Source organism: Gavia stellata, chromosome 20 (genome assembly GCF_030936135.1).
Source record: "Gavia stellata isolate bGavSte3 chromosome 20, bGavSte3.hap2, whole genome shotgun sequence".
In the NCBI taxonomy this organism is placed as follows: Eukaryota; Metazoa; Chordata; class Aves; order Gaviiformes; family Gaviidae; genus Gavia; species Gavia stellata.
The window spans coordinates 4,306,094-4,325,851 of NC_082613.1; the positions used below are offsets into that span (position 1 = coordinate 4,306,094).

Here is a 19,758-nt window from a genome sequence, read left to right on the forward strand (position 1 = left end):
ATGGCGGCGGGCTCGGATCTGCTGGATGAGGTTTTCCTGAACACGGAGGTGGATGAGAAGGTGGTGAGCGACCTGGTGGGCTCCCTGGAGTCCCAGCTGGCGGCCTCCGGCCACCACCACCAGCACCACAAGGCGCAGGAGCCCCTGAGGGCCGCTGGGGGGCTGCTGGGGAACCATGTTGTGAGCAGCAGCAGTAGCAGCAGCAGCCCTAGCCCTAGCCCTGGAGGAGTAGTAGTAGGAGGCAATGCTAATGCCCAAACAGAGAGCAGCAGCAGCAGCAAGATGGGACTGAGTGCCCCAGAGATCACAAAAGCAGGTAACATGGGCAGGGGTGGGGGGCTCTGAGGGAGAGGGGCCCTCCCCTCCCCCCACTCCCCAGCTCCGGCTGCCTCCTTCCCTCACTGCTTTCCCCCCTTTTCCCTCTCTCCTCCTTCTCGTTGTGGCAGGAGCGGGAGTGCAAAGGGTGGTATCGATCATATGGGGGAGAGCCTCCCCTCATCATGCCCCCTCGGTGTGTATCCGCGCCTCTGCTCCCTCCCCTTTATTTTCCCTCCTCGCTTCTGCTTACTAGAGGGTGTTTTATCATGTGTGGGGGCAGCCTCCCCGCAGTATAAGCCGGCAGTGCCCGTCCGTGACTCTGCCGGTCCCTTCTTCTTTTCCTGCCCTTGTTGCTGGAGTGTAGAAGGGCTCTCTTAATCTCGGGGGGCTGAGGGAGGCAGAGCCCACCCCCTTGGTAATGGCTGTGCCTCCCATGCCGTCTGTGACTGCTCCCCTTCCCTTTCTAGGGGTGGAGGTTATGGGGGGGGATTCCCTCTTGATAATGCCGCCTTAGCTGTCTGTGTAAATGCTCCTTCCCCTCCCCCTTCTCTGTTGCTGAAGTGCAAGGGGGTGTTATTAATCATGACACCTATTTCCTGTAGAGGAGGAAGCGAGGGGGGATTTCAAGGGGAGGAAGTCCCTCAAAATGCTTCCCCCCCATATCTGCCTGCCTGGATATTCCTCCCCCACCCCCTCCCTTGTTCCAGGGGCTTGGAGGGGGCATTCAGCACCTCTCATTCCTCCTCTGCCCTCAAGGGGGTGTTGTCACAACACCAGGTCCCAGGAAGGGGGGGAATTCAGGCCACAACACCCCACCTTGTACAATGTCTTCTCCCACTCACCCACCCCCTGTAGCTGCCTGGGAATATTCTTCTTCGTGTTGTGAAGATTCTAGGGGGATAGTGTAAAGGCTGGGGCTAAAGGCTCCCTACATGAGAATGGAGGGAAAATGTTTTTCAGGGGAATTAAAAAAATGTCTCCCCAGAATCTCCCTGCAATTCCTCCCCTCCCCCCCTATTTTTTTTGCTTACTTTCTTGTTGCTGAAGTGTAAGAAGATATTACAGACCTTCTGCCATGATTAATGAAGCTCTTCTAGGAGGATCTCCTTAACCCTTATAACATGCATCTCAGTATCTGTCTGTCACTGTTCTTTTCCCATTTCTGCCTCCTTAGGGCCAGGACCTGGACTGTGTGCGATTGTACTTGTGATAACACCAGGCCTCATCAAGGGGCATGAGGGTTATTCAGGACAAGAAGCTACATTGTCTTGTCCCTTCTCAAAACCAGCTTTGCTTTTTATTTATTTATTTTTCACTACCTCTGGCTGAGGGAACTTCAGATCCAGAAGAACAAATTCTGTAATAAAGTGGAGGGGTCTTCTGGTGACCTACTCCAGGCCTTGCAGTGCTTCTTACCTTGCCAGGCTGATGTATTTCTTTCACTTTTTCATATTTTGCTGTTGTTGAGCCTCCTGATCTAACTGACTTGCTCTGTAGGAGATGAAAGGATTAGAGGGTAACATGTGCTGGGCATAGGGAATATGTCTTACTAACGTGGTTTTCGTTGCCATTTTTCCCTCCTTGCAGTTGTAGTCCTGTTGCTAAATGTACTGTCATGCTCTAGAATGGGGAGGAGGTCTAAGATGATCTTCCTCCTCCCTTCCCTTGGTTCATATCAAATCTGTTTTTCTTATTTTGTCTTAGTGTAGTGTTGAAAGCAGGGGTGTTACAATTAATATTGAATTTGTCAGTCTCGGGTGGGAAGTAGGAGACTTCAAGATAATGTCTTCAAAGCCATCTTCAGTTTGCACTCTGTCCCATTTTCTTGGCTCCAGGCAGGCAGCCTGGGAGATGGAGAAGACTTGGTGACGAGGTAGAACATTCTGTCTTCGCTGGACTTCTCTTCTTGCTCATTCTCTCTGTTTAACCTTGTTGTTGTTTTGCAGGAGCAGGAGGAGTGCAAGGGGGTGTTATTAATCATAACACCAGGTCCCAGACTTCAGCTCTGGATGGAGCCACCACAACGAGCACCAGCACCACCACTGCAGCAGCAGGAGGATCTGAAGTCACTGCTGCTCCAGGGACCCTCAGTCAGGGCAAATCGGTGGTTATCAGCACCATGGCAACTGCCTTGTCCACCAGGAATGGCAAGATTGGGACCACAACAGTGCAGACTTTGAATGGGAGTAACGTGGTGATGAACTCTCACCATACAGGAGGCGCTGCTTTCTCTGGGACTCCTGTGACTGCTAACCCTGCTTCTGCACCTGCTGTTGCCCCTCTCGTCAACAATGGACCTGGATCTGTGGGGAAAGGAAATACTGTTAATGCTGTTTTGCCATCAGCTTCCAACACTGTCATCCAGACTTCTTTCCTTAATACTGCCGTGTCCTCTGCATCTTCCTCCTCGCCCACAGTTATTGCCTCACAGCCACCACCAAGCATCGGAACTGCGGCGCCCACGGTAACGCTTGTGAGGCCACCGATACACACAGCAGGACCCACAGTAGCTGCAGCTGGTGCAGCCACTCAAAACGGGAGCAATACTGTGATCAATTCAACCATCAGTGTGGGGAGTTTTCCGGCTGTTGCTACAGCCACTGTGGGATCTGGAGTTTCCCTCCAGACGTCGCTTGTGAACAGCCAGTCTGGTTCCTCTGTGCCAGCAGCTCCCGCCACACAGGTCATCAAATCTGAGTCTCCTAAAACTATAGTCCAGGCAGTATCCCAGCAGCAGACGCTGGCTACTGGTGGCCAGCCCAGTACTACAGGGGGTAACATGATTATCGGGCAAACTATGCAAGGTGGGCTCTCCAATGTTGCTCCCAATCCTGGTGGGATACCTCCTGCAGCTCCTGGCACCGCCACAGGAATGGCTAAAGGCACTGCCAATACGGTGGCACAAAGTCTGCCAAGGACTCCAACAGCAACTACGAGTGGAATCAGAGCAACTTTGACTCCTACAGTTTTAGCACCTCGTTTGCCTCAGCCACCTCAGAATCCAACTAACATTCAGAATTTTCAGTTACCACCAGGTAAGTACGAGGATTGAAGGGTTTTATTTTGGAAGTGTATTTCTTGCAGGAAGGAAGGTATCCAAGTAAGATTTCTTGCTGTTTAATTGTGAATTGTGGAATAGGCATTACATTTAACAATGAGTATCATCTGGTTTTGAGTAGTAGAATAGTAGCATTCCACTACTTTGCATATGATTTTGGGTGACCGAAAAGTCTTTTCAGCAGTAATAATTGGAAAATAATTCTGCCTGGTATCTTTGTTACAATGTGAGTGTAGATGAAGCTGCAAACTGCCAAAGCGTGACAATGGAATATTATCAAATGAAATGTTGCTATTTCATTTTCACCTAAGGCATTTTGACTTTTAAGGCGGTTTTGTCAGTAGTTCATATAACCTTTGCGTGCTGTTCAGTTCCCTCTCTGTCCCTGCATGCCCCCAGTACCACAGAGCACTCATGAATAGAGAAGCAGCAGATACAACACAAGAAAACTACCTTCTTTTGCTTTAAATGCCTTCAAAGTCTGACTTAAACTCACAGATTTGAAGCTTATGATGATCTTTTTAGTCACTGGAGTTCTGATACAAAAGGCAGTCTTCCTATGTCCTTAGCTCACCCTGTTGTGTCTAGGGTTGCAGCTTTTGTAGTAGCTAGTCTCATGCTTAGTGCTGAGCATCTCTGGACAAGGAATCTAGTCCTGAACTCAGTGGGTGAGTAAAATACAGGATGAGAAATGTTTCTTTTCTGAGAACTGCTCTGTCCCTCCTTAAATATCCTAGATTTGGAGATTTAAGGTTATATGTTTGCGATTATTTTGAACCAGGCTTGTACTTGTATCCAGTTTCATTTTTAACTGAAAATGCTTGTGTGAACCTACACATGGGTTTCTTGTCTTTTTAATAAGATATAGTAATAGCTGCATTCTTACTATTCACTGTTTTCAGGGCAGTATACAAAGAACAACTAATTAAATTTTACTACTAGTACCGAATGAAATCAGTGGTGGTTGTGTATCATCTATTTCAATTGGTCTTAGTAAAAATATGTCTATTGAAACTCCTAACCAACCTTAAAGCAATGCACCTGTCACATAAGGTAGATCTGAAACCATGCTGTGTTACTACACCCCATCTTTTTCTGTAATACACTGTTTATGGTATCTGATGCCGTGTAGTTTGATGAAGTCTGTCAAACATCCTGTGTATCTTAAGTTCTAACTGGCATAAATATTCCTCATTTTTTTTGTAGGGAAGATTATTCCTTGTATGAGTAATTTGAATGACACATGTTGGTAATTTAAAAAATAGCAGTAAACCTCAGATCTTGAAATCCCAGTGCTTAATTTGAAGCTTGTAAATTGATAAGCTGGAAGAGCCTTATTTATTTATTTATTGCCACAGTATATCAAAGGATTTTTCAGGTTTACAGTCTATTGCCATATATACCTACATTTTCACTAATACTGCATTATAAACCTGATTATGGGAAAAATACTACTGTTGAGTCCAGTGGGACCTTTTTTCCAGGTAGCTGATGTTTTCAAACTGCCACAGCATACTGAAATGTGTTACTCTTAGAAGCAGCGTTGCCAGTCCTTAAGCATAATTGGACCATAAATTGCTCCTTTGGAGGTCTCGATAGATCAAAGTAAAACAATACAGGTTCTAAACACTTGAGGTTTTTTATTAAGCGCTTTTTCTTGTCTGTCCTGCGCTTTAAAAAATATTTATAACTTCAAAAGAATAGTATGACTCTTAAAATAAGCAAGTATACATGACTGAATACACAGAAATTGGCAATTGGGTTCTTCCATGATGAGACAGACTTAATATTGGAAAGGATTTTTTTTTTTAGTGGAACAGATTTTTTTTTTTTAAATTGCTTTGGTTTACATTTTTATACCTTGTGAAAGCAGCCAACTTTGAAAATGTTTTGCATAAAGCATTTCTTACAGAACATTTAAGAACTGATGGATGTTAAGCTCTTACAAACATCTCACAGGTGCAAGGGCTAAGCACCTCTGAAAGTCTAGCCACATGCAATTGCTTTTATCTTTAGTGGAGTGCATATACATTCATAGCGAAAAGAGAATAGATGACTATGCTTTTGAAATTGTATTTCAAATTACAGCATCATAGGCCAGATTTTCAAAGGCAATTTGGTAGTATGAAGCTGCAACTTCAGTGCTTGTGTGCTGTGCATCTACCATATGCATCAAATTTGCATGCACAAATTTATATTTTTAAAAGTTAGTAGTGTGTGCTAATAAGTTTGTAAGACTTCGTGCATGAAATAGCCTGAGATCATACTCTGCACATGTCGCTTCTTACACCAAGAGTTACAAACACTTAGAAAGAAATTCTTATGGAAGGTTTGACCAATAAGCAGCACATGTTTTAAAGTTATTTTCTTACCCTGAATTACTGTTTCTAGCTCTCCAAAATACAGTTACAGTTTCACATGTACGGAAAGCAGACTATAAAATGTCAGTGTTATTAACCTAGGACTTGAAAATTAGAAACCTTGAAAGGTTTCAGATGTTCTCTTAAAAAGAGCATGTGGAAAATAAGCTCGATCAACGCTCTTTAAAATGTATTACTTTCAGAATAATGCTTTGTATTGCATCAAGGTGATTGTGCAACAAACATTGACTGGCCAAATCAGAGACGTTTGAAGAGCAAAGCAAAAGGGCCATAGTTGTTGTGACCTTACTGGATTCTGGTATATTGCTTTGAAAGAAACTGGACTATTCAGAGCATCTGTGCATTAATAATGGTTTTCCACTACTGACATCTCTGAGGAAGAGGACTATTGTGCTTAGTCTTTTCGTCAGGAGCCCGTGTTTGGAACTTTGTGGTCCAGTTGGACAGATCTGGGTAATGAAGGTCCAAAAATAACCTTATTTATAGCTTCTTAGCAAAGACATGAAAGTATTGTCAGATAATTTTCTAGGGGGTGGGAACACAAGTTTCTCTTTATACAGTGCTACTTTAAAGATGCAACATCTTTTGAAACTGTGACTGAAAATAAATCATATGAAGTTCTTTGTTTTGGACTAGTTCAAGCAATAATATGAAATGTGTACAGTAATATGGTAAGAGGTAGGAAAATTGGTGAGTTTGTTAAAGCATTAAGTCAGTGTTCTGCTGTCACAGATGCTCAGAAAAGCCTGCAGAAAATTGTAACTGAGATTGTGCCCTAAGATTAATCTTTTGTAATATAAGAGTTTGTACGTATTTAGAGGTCATCGCTGACACATGGTAGAATCATCTTGTAAAATGACAAAACTTGTTTACTTCAAAATCACTTTTCAAAATACTATCTTCTCCAGCAACGCTATAATACAGTTTCAAAACCAACGTCTATGAGCTTATGCTTACTTTAGTGGTATTGTCAGCTTGAGAGTGCAAAGATTTGGTTTCTGTTCTTGCAGATGCTTTATGTTATTCCTCTCTTGTGCTTTATTTTTATGTACAGGCATCTCACAATAAACTTTTAAGGTGCCTGCTTAAGCAAAGGAGCGGATTGGAGACAGTGCTGTAGGTATACAGTAAGAACAATAGAGAGCTGGTAGGTCTGGACAGTTTTCTCTACTGGCTTAGGTGAAACTGAAATCTAGAAACCTTCACTTCCCTCTGTTCCACTCTTTTCTTTTCTTATACCTTCTGAGTGAATGTTAGTACTTAGGAAAATTTGCTAGCTTCATCCTAAAGACTAACTTTTTTTTCTCCTGAATAAACAAGATTCTGTGACACTCAGTCCTGTTTGAAGATAGCGGATAGGATAGGTTGTCTTTATAGTTCACGTAATTTTTTTACTTCTGCGATGGTGACCAGTATTCTCATTAACAGTAATGTAGTTGTGCAGGTGTAGTAGAACTGCTATCACAGATTTGTTTTCTTTGGTATCTAATAATAAAACTTCTTTATTACTTTCACAAAACTCAGTTGGATCTGCCAGAGACTGATGATAGGGGATGAGACTAGATTTCTCCATCACTTGCTTTCTGGAGGGTGTCTCATGTGCCGTTTCTGTGGTGACTACAGGATGGGCCATTTCCCAACTGCGGAGCTGATGGGGCTCTTTTAAAAACTGAATGTGCCAGAGTTCTGAACAGTACAAACAGTTGGTTTAAACTTTCTGTTGGCGCTTTATAGAAGCAAAGGGTACCTGGGAGAACATTGGTGCTACATATCTGCAGACCCTGGAGGGTGGATTACATCTATTTGCACGTTCAAAGTCTTCTTCACAGCCTTAGAGGCTGTAAACTTCACTTGGTGTTAAATGGAAGCTTAACTTTTATAGAAACCAATGGTTTTTAGCTCGTGTTAGCCATCCAAGAAGGATTTTAACTTAGGCCTTGATTATAGTGGCTTTAGGATAGAAAAACTACCTGAACGCATACTTAATTTAAAGCACGGGTTCAGGTCCTTTTGACTTGAGCAGTCATGCTTTTTGGAGCTGGAGTCACTGAAAAATAACTGCAGCAGGAGTAGTTCAGTTTCCTTCAGTAAGGAGTTGGGATGCTAGGCTGTCGGGCAAAAGAGAGTGGATAGAAAAAGGAGAAAGGCGGCAGGCTGAGCAGAATCAGGCAATCTTTGTGTTGTAAAACTGTTTGTGTTACTTCTTCATACTGAATGTGGCATTCTTTGGGTTACTTTGTACTTGAAACATGTACCCCAGAAGTGCTTGAAGTAACTAGGAACATAAATAGATGAGGAAATCTACAGACTTCCATAATATAAGAAATAGAGAAAGGAACAGAAGAAATAGTATGAGGTAGTGGAATGTAGTTGTTCCTATTTCTCACTTGAGTAGCAAGCGAGTTCAAACATATCCTGATTATAGTCTCCCTGTATGTTGCATGTGCTGCCAATATTATGCCTGTTAACTGTGTTGGCATGGCTGTATTTTGTTAAAAATAATGTCTATAATGCACAATGATAATAGGAGCTTCTTATAGTACTTACAGTATGTTTTACTTTCAAAGCATTTTACAAAACTTAATCCTTGCAACATGCCTGTGTGGTTGGTAAATAAAGTAGTATGAACTCTGCGTTAGAGCTGGGGGAAAGAGCAAGTTAGAGAAGTTCCGACTTGCCCAAGGCCATGAGGGAATCGATATTTTGCCAAGATTAGAGCTTGGGAGTCCTATACTTCGCATGTAAAGTGGTATCTCTCTTTCTGAAAGATAACTGTGGATCTTTTCTGTAGAACTCTTCTGGGTGAGGGGTGGATTTTATGTTCAAATCATGCATCAGCGAAAGGAACATTCTGCTTTATTTGAAATCTGCTAGATCAGATCTGCCATATGTCGCCAGACTGAAAGTTTTGTTTGTTCTTATTGTAACTTTCATAATTGAGGAGTCCTGCATGCTTAGCTTTGTACCCCAAAGAGCTTAAGCCTTGGAGAGCTGTGCGACAGGATTTTTTTGTTTTTGTTAAAATGAGTATCATGAGGCAAACCAGTGTCTCGTTTTGCACATCTGATAAGGGTATCTCTTTAAGTGATGGGATCTAATGGGAATGTAATTGTGATTCCATTAAGCTATGAAAGCTATTAACTTTGACTACATATTGTTCAGTTCTGTTATGGAAAATACTATCGTTCCCAACAGCCTTTGGAAGAGCATGTATGGATTTGTTTCGTATGCCTAGCTACACTTCAAATTGTGGTCTTTCTGCGTTTTTTCTTTGGTATTACTAGGCTTATGATCAAGGTTGTTGGTCAATGACCAGAAGTGAATGATTTATTTCTTTTGAGCCATTTTGCACTCTGCTACTCCAGAAGTTACATGGTGTTTCTATGTTCAGGGAGCTAAACGAGTTTTCCAACTCTGGAAATCTATGTGGGTTACTTCTAAAATGCAATCTTTTGGTTTGAGGACCACAAATTTGGATGCTGCCCAGGACTTGAATCACTTACTAACACAGGATGCTGCAGCAAAGTTAGCAATCTGAGATGAAAATGTAACAGTTTTGGGCACTGATAAAGCACAAATTAGTAGGTATCACAAACTCTCTTCAAATGGAATGTTTTTGTGTATGGAAACTCTTACTATTGTTTGTCTTATCTGTTTTGGGAAATGATACGTAAATAGAATGATAAAAAAAGTGTGAAGTAGTTCAGGAACGCGGTTGAAAATACTGGTATTAGCTTAAGTGGGTTTTAGCAAAGAGAAGAGATTGGCTTGTGGAAAGCTTGCTTTCTAGCTTTCTGTTCTCATAAAAACTATCTGATCAAATACTAAGAGTCTGCTTGGTAGCAACTAGACATGGAAGTCCCTTAAGAACACAACATGTTAAACATTTTTTTGTTACTACATGCAGTTTTTGTCAGAAGTACTTGAAATCAGCATTTTTACCTGAAAATAACTACTCTTGTCAGAATTGTTCTCTGTGTTGAAACTATGAAAGTTTATAACTCCATTTATCTGTCTGAATCTGTTGCTTGAATTTGATGCCGTTGCTTGATGTTAAAAAGAAGGCTTTTGCCAGTTGGAAGACAGTGTTAGCAAGTTTAACTTTTTTATGTTAGGCATATTATCTCTTGTGAAAGAAGATTTGAAGAGGTAGCGGAATGAAAAAAATAATTTTGAAAATTGTTTCTCACAACTGAAGACAAAGACAGCAAGGAATTTTTAGTCGTACTTAGTAGACGATTATTTCAGTTGTATTATGAATTGTAAAGCTGTATGTGAAGGAAGGCCAAACTCTAGAGAGAGTATGTGGCGCTCACAAGTTACAAAGAGCTTTTCTGTGCACGGCCACAGGGATGTTCCTGTGTGCAAATAGTTGTGTGATCTGTGAATGTCGCCAAAGTTTCCCTGGTGCACTTCTGGGACTGAGGCCTCAGTATGTCTCTATCCCTTTGACAAGTTGCACGTACTTGTTTTACAGAGACAGTGGCTGTGGGGATATTCAGGCTTTGTGTTGTATAAGTTGTTACTGCGTTAACTTGAATTTGTTTTTAAACTAATTAAGGTCTTGCCTAAATGCAAGAAGTTGTAGTGTATTTATACTGATAGAGGTTTCTTGAAAGTTGTAAAACCTTTCTTGTCTGGATAGTTTTTGCTGGATCAGCCTTCTTGCATACTGCTTCTGCATAAGAGAAGGAAAATAACTTCTACAATAAGCATCTTTTACAATGATACAGTTGTGTCCACACTGGAAATTGTACTACTAAATTATTGTGGCAAAATTGTTCCATTTCCAGCTCAAACGTTGAGAGAAGCCTAAAAATTGTACACAGACCAGGCTGTAATTAAACAGGTGTAAAGACTGTGTGATCACTCATATTTCAAATTAGACGAGGCTTTTTTTTCATTGAGACCATGGACACATGAATAGAGCAAGTAATTTTTTTTTTTTTTTAACCTTTTAGGACAGTTTTACTTCAGCTTAATCTGGAAATTTTTACCCTGGTTCTATTCTGTGGTAATTTTCTTCCAGAAATGCTCGTCGTCTTCTGGAGGTGCGGGTGTCTCAAGGAACTGAAAGACAAGTTTTTACCACAAAGCCTTCTGTGTTGGAGTAATTTTCTTTGGGTGTCTTTAGCGTAATATTTAATGTAAGCTGAAATAATTGTCCTCGAGGCCTTATTTATGCCTTTAACTAAGAGTTTTTTAAATATAGAGTATTTTTTGTGAGAACAAAACCTTGATTATCATCACTATATAATGCTATAGATTATCAATAATCAAGAGAGGTGATAATCGTAAGGAATTGATACAGCTGCGTCCTGTTTCTGCAGTGAGATCTGTATAGGCAGAGTTCAGCACCTCAGTAGAGCTGTCTTAAGGCATTGTACAAATGTAGATAATCTTTGGCTCTGTAACTGTTGTCAGGCTAGAAATAACATTTTAAAAAGATGAGTTTCTGTACTTGTATTACCAGTGATCAGAAATTTACACTGTGAACATAAAAGGCTGATTCTCAGCAAAGTGCATAAATAGGTTATAAATCCTTTTACTTGGGACAGTCCTTTCACTGTGTATTTGTGCAGGATTTAGTGCAGGGTTCGACTCAGTTGCCAAGCTCTTTTTGTGGGATTTGGAAAAGTATATTGATAAAAACTGTGTAACTTCTTGTCAATGTAGAACTCTGTTTATAAATTAGAACTGTAAATTATGAACACCATGCATCTTTTAATTTTGATGTTTTTTTCTTAAAATACATTACTAAAATATTTTTTCAGTAACACATTGTAATCAGTACCTAGACAACTAGTAACATAAAACTTCTATGTAATATTTTTCTACATGGCTAGCATGACTGTTCAAAGGTTCGTATTGAATCAAGTAAGTCTCCCTCTCTAGTAAAAATGGTCTAACTTATCATTATAATGATTAATATATGCTTCTGAGAGCCGTTGAACTGTTAAAAGGCATCACAGTGCTGTTGTACAGAATAAAGCACATGCTGGATAGACTCTGTACCGACAACCAGTATAGATTCAGTTGAAAAATGTGTGCTCTAGGTATCACAGAGTATAAACAAAACCTAAGCAATGAGGTGTGGTGCCATGCTCTAGTCTTTCTTAAATGGTTTGAGGGGGCAGCAAGGCTGTAGTAAGCCGTCTTCACACCTTCCTTCAGTGTATTAATCAAATATTTCTGTAAGGGAGGGTTAGATTTAATGCCTCTCAGAATGTAGTACCATCAGGTGCATTCAGCATAAGCGGTGGTGTGGTGAGTGGGGGCAGTTGTACTCACATGAGTCAGAAGTACCAACTCCAAGGAGTAGCACTGAGGAGTTGCAGCACCTGTGGCAAGAGTCAACGAAGGTGACCAGAAGAATGTTTGCTGAGGGATCAGTGGAAGAGGTCGGAAGAAGAGATCTGGAGTAGGAAGGCTGAGTGGCTAAACTGTGCAGAAGTTTATAGAAAAGCATGAGGAGCTGTTAGTTTTTAATAAACATATGTGCAGTCATGTTTGCAGTAGTATTAAGGGTGGACAGGAAGAAGAGGCAAGTGTTCATGCCATGAACTTCAACCTCTTATTTCCTTTCATTCTTCCTTCTTTCCAATGGTTTTCTTTTCTTCCCTCTCCTCCATGGGGGAGGGAGAGAGAAGGCACTAATTATTTATGTGTTAGTCATACGCAGTCATTAAGCTTAGTCATTACTCAGGACTGTGCATTTGATGGTTAGTAAAAATCAAAAAGAGACTTGATTTTGTTTAAAAGCTTTCTGAATTCAAGCTTACAGGTGTGACAATACTTTTATTTCTGTGTTCAGACTAACTGAAAAAGCAGTGCTATTTAATAAATGTTGCTATCAACCAAATGACATGTAATATTGTGTCCATGTTGATAGTTTGTGTTTGAACTCACAGGCATAGTTTTTGGCATATTGTCAAAGCAGAATAACTTCTGTATCGGCAGTGAGAGAGTCATAAAATCGCAGGCTGTTTCTGCAGAGAAGGATTTGAAGGGAACGTTTCCACTGAGGCTGCCCTGGGTGGCTGTCAGTCGGTGGAATGTCTAATGTTGGGTCTCCACAGCTCTGGGTGAAAAGCTGGTATCAGCAAAGGGTTTTGTCACTGCTAAAATTACAAAGGGTATACACCTTGAGTAGGGCATTCACAGTGGGGACAAATTAAATAACTGTGGTTTTTCTGGGTTTTTATGTAGGTGTTTTAGGATGTTGCTTTTTGAAGGAAGATAACATGGATTTAATGCATTACTCCTCATTAAGTATTTGTGTGCAGACTGTGGTAAATGCAAAGTAGCTTGCCCATTCCTATTTCATCAGGTGCTTGAACAGCACTAATGTTGATATACCTTGGTGTAGACAAACTGTTTGCCAGAAATGACCACTAGCTGAGTTTCAAAATCTCCTATTTAGAATAACAGATCAAAAGAATTAGTGACACTTTTATTTTGTGTCTTCCTTTTTCAAAAACAAATCCAATTTTGGTGTAACTGCATTGTTGTTTGATGTTAAGTATATTGAAATTAATGGCAGAGCTAAATCTGAATCACTTTGAGATCAATAATTAAAGTAATTGGTTTAGCTCTTGATAGTGTTTTTCTTAGTTCTTTCTGCATCAGACTAAAGACAGATTTGTGTGATGATTGGGTTGCAGTTTGACAGAGCACTCTGGTGTTTTGGCTTTGTATGCTTGACTAGAAAGGAATGTTAACACACTTTCAAGGAATATAGCTTTCCAGAAAAGTCAAAATAGTTTCAAATCACTTTGTTGTTGAAGCATTTGTCAATTGTTGCTATATAATATGACATATTTCCCAGAACACTTCTCACACACCTTTTCAACTGAGCAGGTAAGATTTTTTCCATATGGGATCACTGTTAAATACAATGGCTTTTTGGCACTCCAGCATGACAGTATTCCTTTAACTATATTCTTAGAAGACTTGTGAATCAATACTTTACAAATGATTCACTTCTTCACTTTTTAGACAGTACAGTTAAGTTCTGTAGTTTGAAACTGAATTCTTGCATAGTAAGAGTAAGTGAAAGTATGTATTATGAAGTTGAGTTTTGTCTTTTGACGAGTAAGAAAAAACAAAAACAGTTTTTCATAATGTGAACTTGTGTACTGAGTCTGTACAAAATACATGTTCTGTGCACTGCAGTCAGGATTCTTGATCATTTTTGAGAATGCATGTTTCATCTATAATCGTAAATCAGCTGTTCAAGAATTAGTATTTCACAGACCATAACCATTAGTTATGATCTGTGATCTGTGTGTGTAGATTGGGCATGTGGGGAGAGCGATGATAGGCAAATAAAGTGGAGTGCTGTAGTAAACCAATGCTGTACCAAAACTTTTAGACATTGTATCTGGGTAAAATTTCACTTTATTTCAGAGTGGCACAAGTTGAAAAGTAAAAGAAGTGATGTGCTTTTGTAGCTCTGTAGTAAGTTCTTGTCCAAAACCCTGTGCCATGCCAATCTTCACTATGGTGTACAGTTCAGTGTCTGTCAGGAGAGACTCCAAGTGTTTTGTATTAGGGGTGCTCTGAAGCAACACCTGACAGTCATATTTTTCATGCCATGTCGTAGCTCACCTTAAGCACAACAGGTGCTGAATGTTTAGCAGGCACTTTTAAGGTGTGTTTGGCATGGTATGCACTGTGTGCTCTCAATACAATTGTGTGCAAAACCTCAGCATTCATTGCTTTAGGGCACCCATTACTCTGAAACAAGATGCGAGGGAATCTAGTACAGTATCTCAGGTTGCTCCAGTGTGCTGGACAGCTCTATCACCACCTGGCAGTTCTATGGCCTGTAGACCTGCAACTCGGCAGGGAATGTATCTACTACTAACTCGTGTTTGGACAGGCTGACCTCATCCGTGCCAGTGCAGTGCAAGTGCTTCTGGAGCAGGTGAAGTCACAGAGAGTGGTGGGTTCATTTTCAGCTAGCTGGTTTGCAGGAGCTGATACCTGCGCTATGTAGACTTTTCCTTAACCACTATGGTTATCCTTGGGGAGCTAAGACATCTTTATAGAAGTCACAAACCAACCACATTTGTTCATGAAACACAAGAGCTTGGGTTGCTGACGGTGTCAAAGACTTTGGCAAGAAAGTTCGCCTAATAGTTTTTTCTGGATTTGTTGTGCAGCACAGATCACCAGAGGTTCTAAGCACCTAAACTAAGACAGAGCATCTCATGTGGTGGTGCACATCTCTCATCAGGTACAAAATAATGTGTCTCTCAGTAACATGTAATCCACAGCTGTGTTGCCATTTAAAGTTCTGTGCTATTCATCTTGGTCTGTAATCACTGTTTCTCATGAGTTGGTATATAGATTGTCCTTCATGAGCTGCTACACGTCTGCTGGTTTATTACAGATGCTCTTCTTTGATGTATGTAAATAATTCTGAATCTGCTAAAAGTTGTCTTGTGTTAGGGAAGAGTCACTTAATTACCTAGATTTTCATGGAGTTGCCGTGGACTAGTAGACTTTGATAGGATCTTCCCTCTTTTCCTGGCCTTTCATTCCTATAGAGTGAGAACTTTTCCAGGTGGGTCAGTTATCGTAAGAGGAGGAATGGTGGATTGTGGGGCAGCATTGATGTTGGTACCAGGTTATCACTGCCTTTTCTGCAATAAGTGATTCTATCATATATATCACTTCTGCTGAAAGTTCTTCCTGTAGTTTGTATAGGCAGCTATCGTTTTCTCTAGCTGTCTCTCCAGTATTCTTCTAGCTTTTTTGTATTGGGAAAATCTTAGAAACTTTGTTCTTATATAAAGGTTTTGTCATTCCAGGGTCTCTGTATAGCCTGATCCAATCATCTGCAGAGCATTGACTCATCTCCTTTGCTTTGTATGGGTTTTGTGGTGTGTATGATATCAACTTGCAGAACCTTACAGACACTTGCTTTCCTTTTTGTTGCAACAGAATCTCTTCTGACAATACAGAAGGGATACTATTATAAAGCTTTCTTCTGCTAATATGGTATGGCCCACTTATGATTACTGACAGATTTTTTTTGCCATGTCTAATGTTTGCCGCATCTTGCAACAAATGAGTATGTGCTTGAGAGCTTAAAGCATGAACTGCTTTGACATTAAGATAACCTCTTAGTGAACTTTCCTGGCAAATGTAGTTAGGATTTGAAGATTTGTCAGATGTCGGTGAATTTTATGATCAATAACCCTCTTTTCTAGAGATGTTTGTAAGGACTTTTGTTTCCTACACCAGAAGTATCAATCCTCTAATTATTCTTTCAGGCTTGGACATTCTTTCTGAACATCAGCATGTGTATGTATTGAAGGTGATTCTTTGCTACCTAATAGTTCTCCCTGACCCTAGCTGTTTTTTCTCTGGAAATAAAGTTCAGTTACTTTTTTACTGTAAGAAGAGAATTTCCTCAGGAGACTGGAAAAGGGTATTCTCCGTGCAATTTCAAGAGCGTACATCCATTAATTCTTCTATCATTTCTCAGCTACTAAAAAAAAGAACTTACTAAAAATCTAGGTTCCTTAGTAATGGTTCTGAATTGATCTGGATTAGACCATGAGCTACATTGTGGGTAACGAGCAAAATCTGCAAGCTTGAGCCTACCTGTTCTGCTGTTCAGTATCTGCATCAGAAAGAGATGTTGTCACTTCTGATCTGATAGGATACTTTTTATTCCAGTGCATGATTTTACAGGTTTTATTAATTTAGAAAAAAACAAAACAAGCAAAAACCAAAAAACCCCAGAACACAACACTTTGTAAATGGAAATGCCATTAGCAAATGGAAATACAAATAGCAAGAGGCAAAGATGACACAATGTAGAATCACACAGCTACATCATATAATAATGAACTTTTCCATCCAAACACTCTTAAAAACAGGAGACATCAGGAAAGGTCTCCAAAACAATAACACAACAAGATGACCACTGTACTAGTGAGGAGCACAAGTCTTTTCAGCATAAGGAGCAATCCAACTCAATTTTGTTAATCCTTCATTTGGAGCTGTGATGAATTGTTTAATGCAAACTAAAATATGAGCCTCTTTCAGGATTCTCTTAAGCCTCTAACTTCTGACAAAAATGGTAATGAAATTTAATTTTAATTATTTTCTTAATGAGAGACTTGGAAAGAATGCTTGAATGTTTGTATTTTTAATAGTGAATATGATTTTAGAGTACACGTGATCAGACTTTCTAGGAAAAATAAGGCAGACAGATATTTAAAATGGCGAAATTTTATTGTTACCTTTTTCTAATTGAACATTTCCAGTCATCTTTATTAGCTGTTTGGTCTCAAATAGCAATTCACCCATTTGTGGAACAAAAATCTGGATGGTTAACTTGAAACAGAAAGATATTTTTCATCCTTACTTTAAATAAGTTGCTGAATTTAATTAGAGAAGTGAGATACCTCTGTACAATTCTAGCTGTCTTCTAGTACCTGGTAGTCATTTCTGATTTGGTTCATACAGCACTTGCACCCTTATGCATTGGAGTTTGAGGTTATGATACTTATCTGTATTTAAATATTTAAAATACAGATTTTGGAACATAAGAGAAAGAAATGGGGTTTTTTTCTACACGTGTGGCTGTCAGCCCCTCCTTTTTTCCATTGCAACAAATGAATCAACTGAAAGAGGTTAATGTATGTATGGAGCAAGGGGGCTGTTATAGTCCTACATTGACTTTGTTTAGAAGCAGGAAAGAAATGGGACTTTCTTTTTAATTCTTAAACAAGTTAGCTCCAATGAGCTTTCTGAACTTTACTGAAAATGCACTTAATGCCAGCTTGGGTATAGTTTTGGGTTAGTGAGTTTCTTTTTTAGCTAATTGGGTTGGAAGAGAGTCTGTAGTTGGGCTGGGGGGAGAGAAGGTAAGAGGGGAGCTCCGTCTCCCTTTTTAAAGAATTCTCAACAAGGCTGGAGAGGTGTTAAGGGTTCAGTCAAAAATTACTTGCCTGCACACTGTACTACTGGTGAATTTCTGCACGGAAATTTCAATATCAAAGTTCATCGTGATCTGAACTTTTACACCTTTACTGAAATCACCCATATACTAACAAGATATAATTTCAAGCAGGTAAAATGTCTTGTCATACCATGATTAAAGTTTATGCAAGACTAGCCTGATGTTTGTAATTGTCTTTATGTTTGTATATAGCCCATTAACTGTGCACAGCAATTTATCTATCAGTGGTAGACCCTACCTTAAAGACATGTTAGAAACTGTATAAATGGAAAATAACTGCATATCAAATATGAGTGTGGTATAAAAGAACTATTTAAATAGGGACAGATATGAACGTAGCTTTGTATGAATTACTTTTTTATTATGACTTCAATACTTGAGGGAAGGTTCAGACTTCCCATAGTTAGAAAACTAGCAGGATAGTGCTTAGAGTCAGGGTTTGAATTACAAATGATTGTTTTGTCTGTCTGCTGCCAAAAATTGAACTTTCTTGATATGTTTTCTAAAGCTCACATTAATATGCTTTTCAACTGTCTGTTTCAGCAGTTGTGCTATGTTAATGTGTAGGCATGTTCTAATTTTGCATGTAGCTCAGGGAGAATATTTCATTGTTCAGACATTGTATTTGCTCTTCAGGGGTAGTCAACCTTCATTTTGTGGTTATCTCCCTTCTTTTCTCTCTTTTCTCATTCACGTTTTGGGGAGCAAAACAATGAGTTGACACTACTGGTGTCCCGAGGGGTGGCTGTCCTGTTGCAGGACACTAATGCGTAATGCAGACCCTTTCACGAGCCTGATGTGTGTATTGAGCTGGAGACTGGAACAGGTAGCACAGAGCTGGTGCTGTGTGCTAGCACAGCATGCCAGCGCCTGATGCTATCAAGGTTCTCATATGCAGGGGAGCTGCTTTGGGTTGGCACTTTCAAATTACTTTAGTCCCTTTTGCACCGAGAGAGAAGTTTAAAAACACCCCCCTCTCCCCAAACCCAAAACTAGAGTTAGTATCTCTTATGTTGCTTCTGGAAGGAAAAAAATATGTAACTCTTTAAAGAATCTGGATAGTATGTTAGTCCTAGAATATCCTGGGGAACCCCCAAAATGGTGAATTTTAAGTATAAAGTTTCTTATGGGATGTCAGTATAATTCTGTGACATTTAAGGGCTTCTGAAAGCACAGGCATATATAGTTGCATTGGGCCTTTTCAGTTGCTAGAAACTAAATGGTAATCAACAAGCCTTAATATTTGATGTTGACTTGAAAATAGCTCCTCTAATCAGAATTCCACTGTACTGATGTTTTCAGTTATGATAATATTGAAGATTTCCACTGATTCAGTGTTTAGCTTTTTCAGCTGATTATTATGAGGGATGACAAAAATGCGCAACATGAGTTCATTTCCCAAGATTTTATGTTTGCACATTGGAAGAGGATGCCAAGTGCTGTTTGTGCAGGAATGAGCTTGATGTGGTAGCAGGTCACTCTCTAGTCTTTAAAATACTGAATTTCTGGGTTTTTTTGTCAGTACCCCCCTCCCTGTAGCATGAGGCTGATGGTGAGAAAGTAGTGATGGTTCTAGTGAGCAGCTGACAGGATCAAGCTCTGTATTCACTAGTGAGGTTTTTAAATTTCTTGTGAGCTGTGGTGGTGGTGTATGGCTTTGCTGTTTTAATGAAAATGCCTTCTCTGTACATAAGTTACGGGAGAAAAGTCCTTTCTTTTTGGAATGGCTTGGAAAATGGTTTTTTGGACTTGACAGCTAAACTAAGAGTATTTATTTCTATAGTCTGCAAGATTATAAATAAGCTTTCCCCCCCTCATCCTTTCCTACAGAAAATCAGTTTGAGAATATTTGTTTCTAGATATAACTCTTGTCCATAGCACATTGCGGTCCCACCTTAACACTTCTAAATAAGTTGCAATGGAAAGTCACCTTTTTGATGTAAACTAGTTTAACGTCACTGGGTGACTCTGCTTCATTAAAAGAGAGTTAATGTAGAGAATGTAAGGAAAAAATTAGG

General features: G+C 39.9%; 1 protein-coding gene across 1 annotated transcript in view; it reads left to right on the forward strand.

The window, feature by feature from the left end:
- The window catches only part of TAF4 (TATA-box binding protein associated factor 4), a 37,627-nt gene continuing 17,869 nt past the window's right edge, over nucleotides 1-19,758 (forward strand). Inside the window, exons 1-2 of the mRNA XM_009810458.2 lie at nucleotides 1-316; nucleotides 2,265-3,353. Coding sequence (XP_009808760.2) covers nucleotides 1-316; nucleotides 2,265-3,353 — 1,405 coding nt within the window. The remainder of the gene's footprint in view (nucleotides 317-2,264; nucleotides 3,354-19,758) is intronic.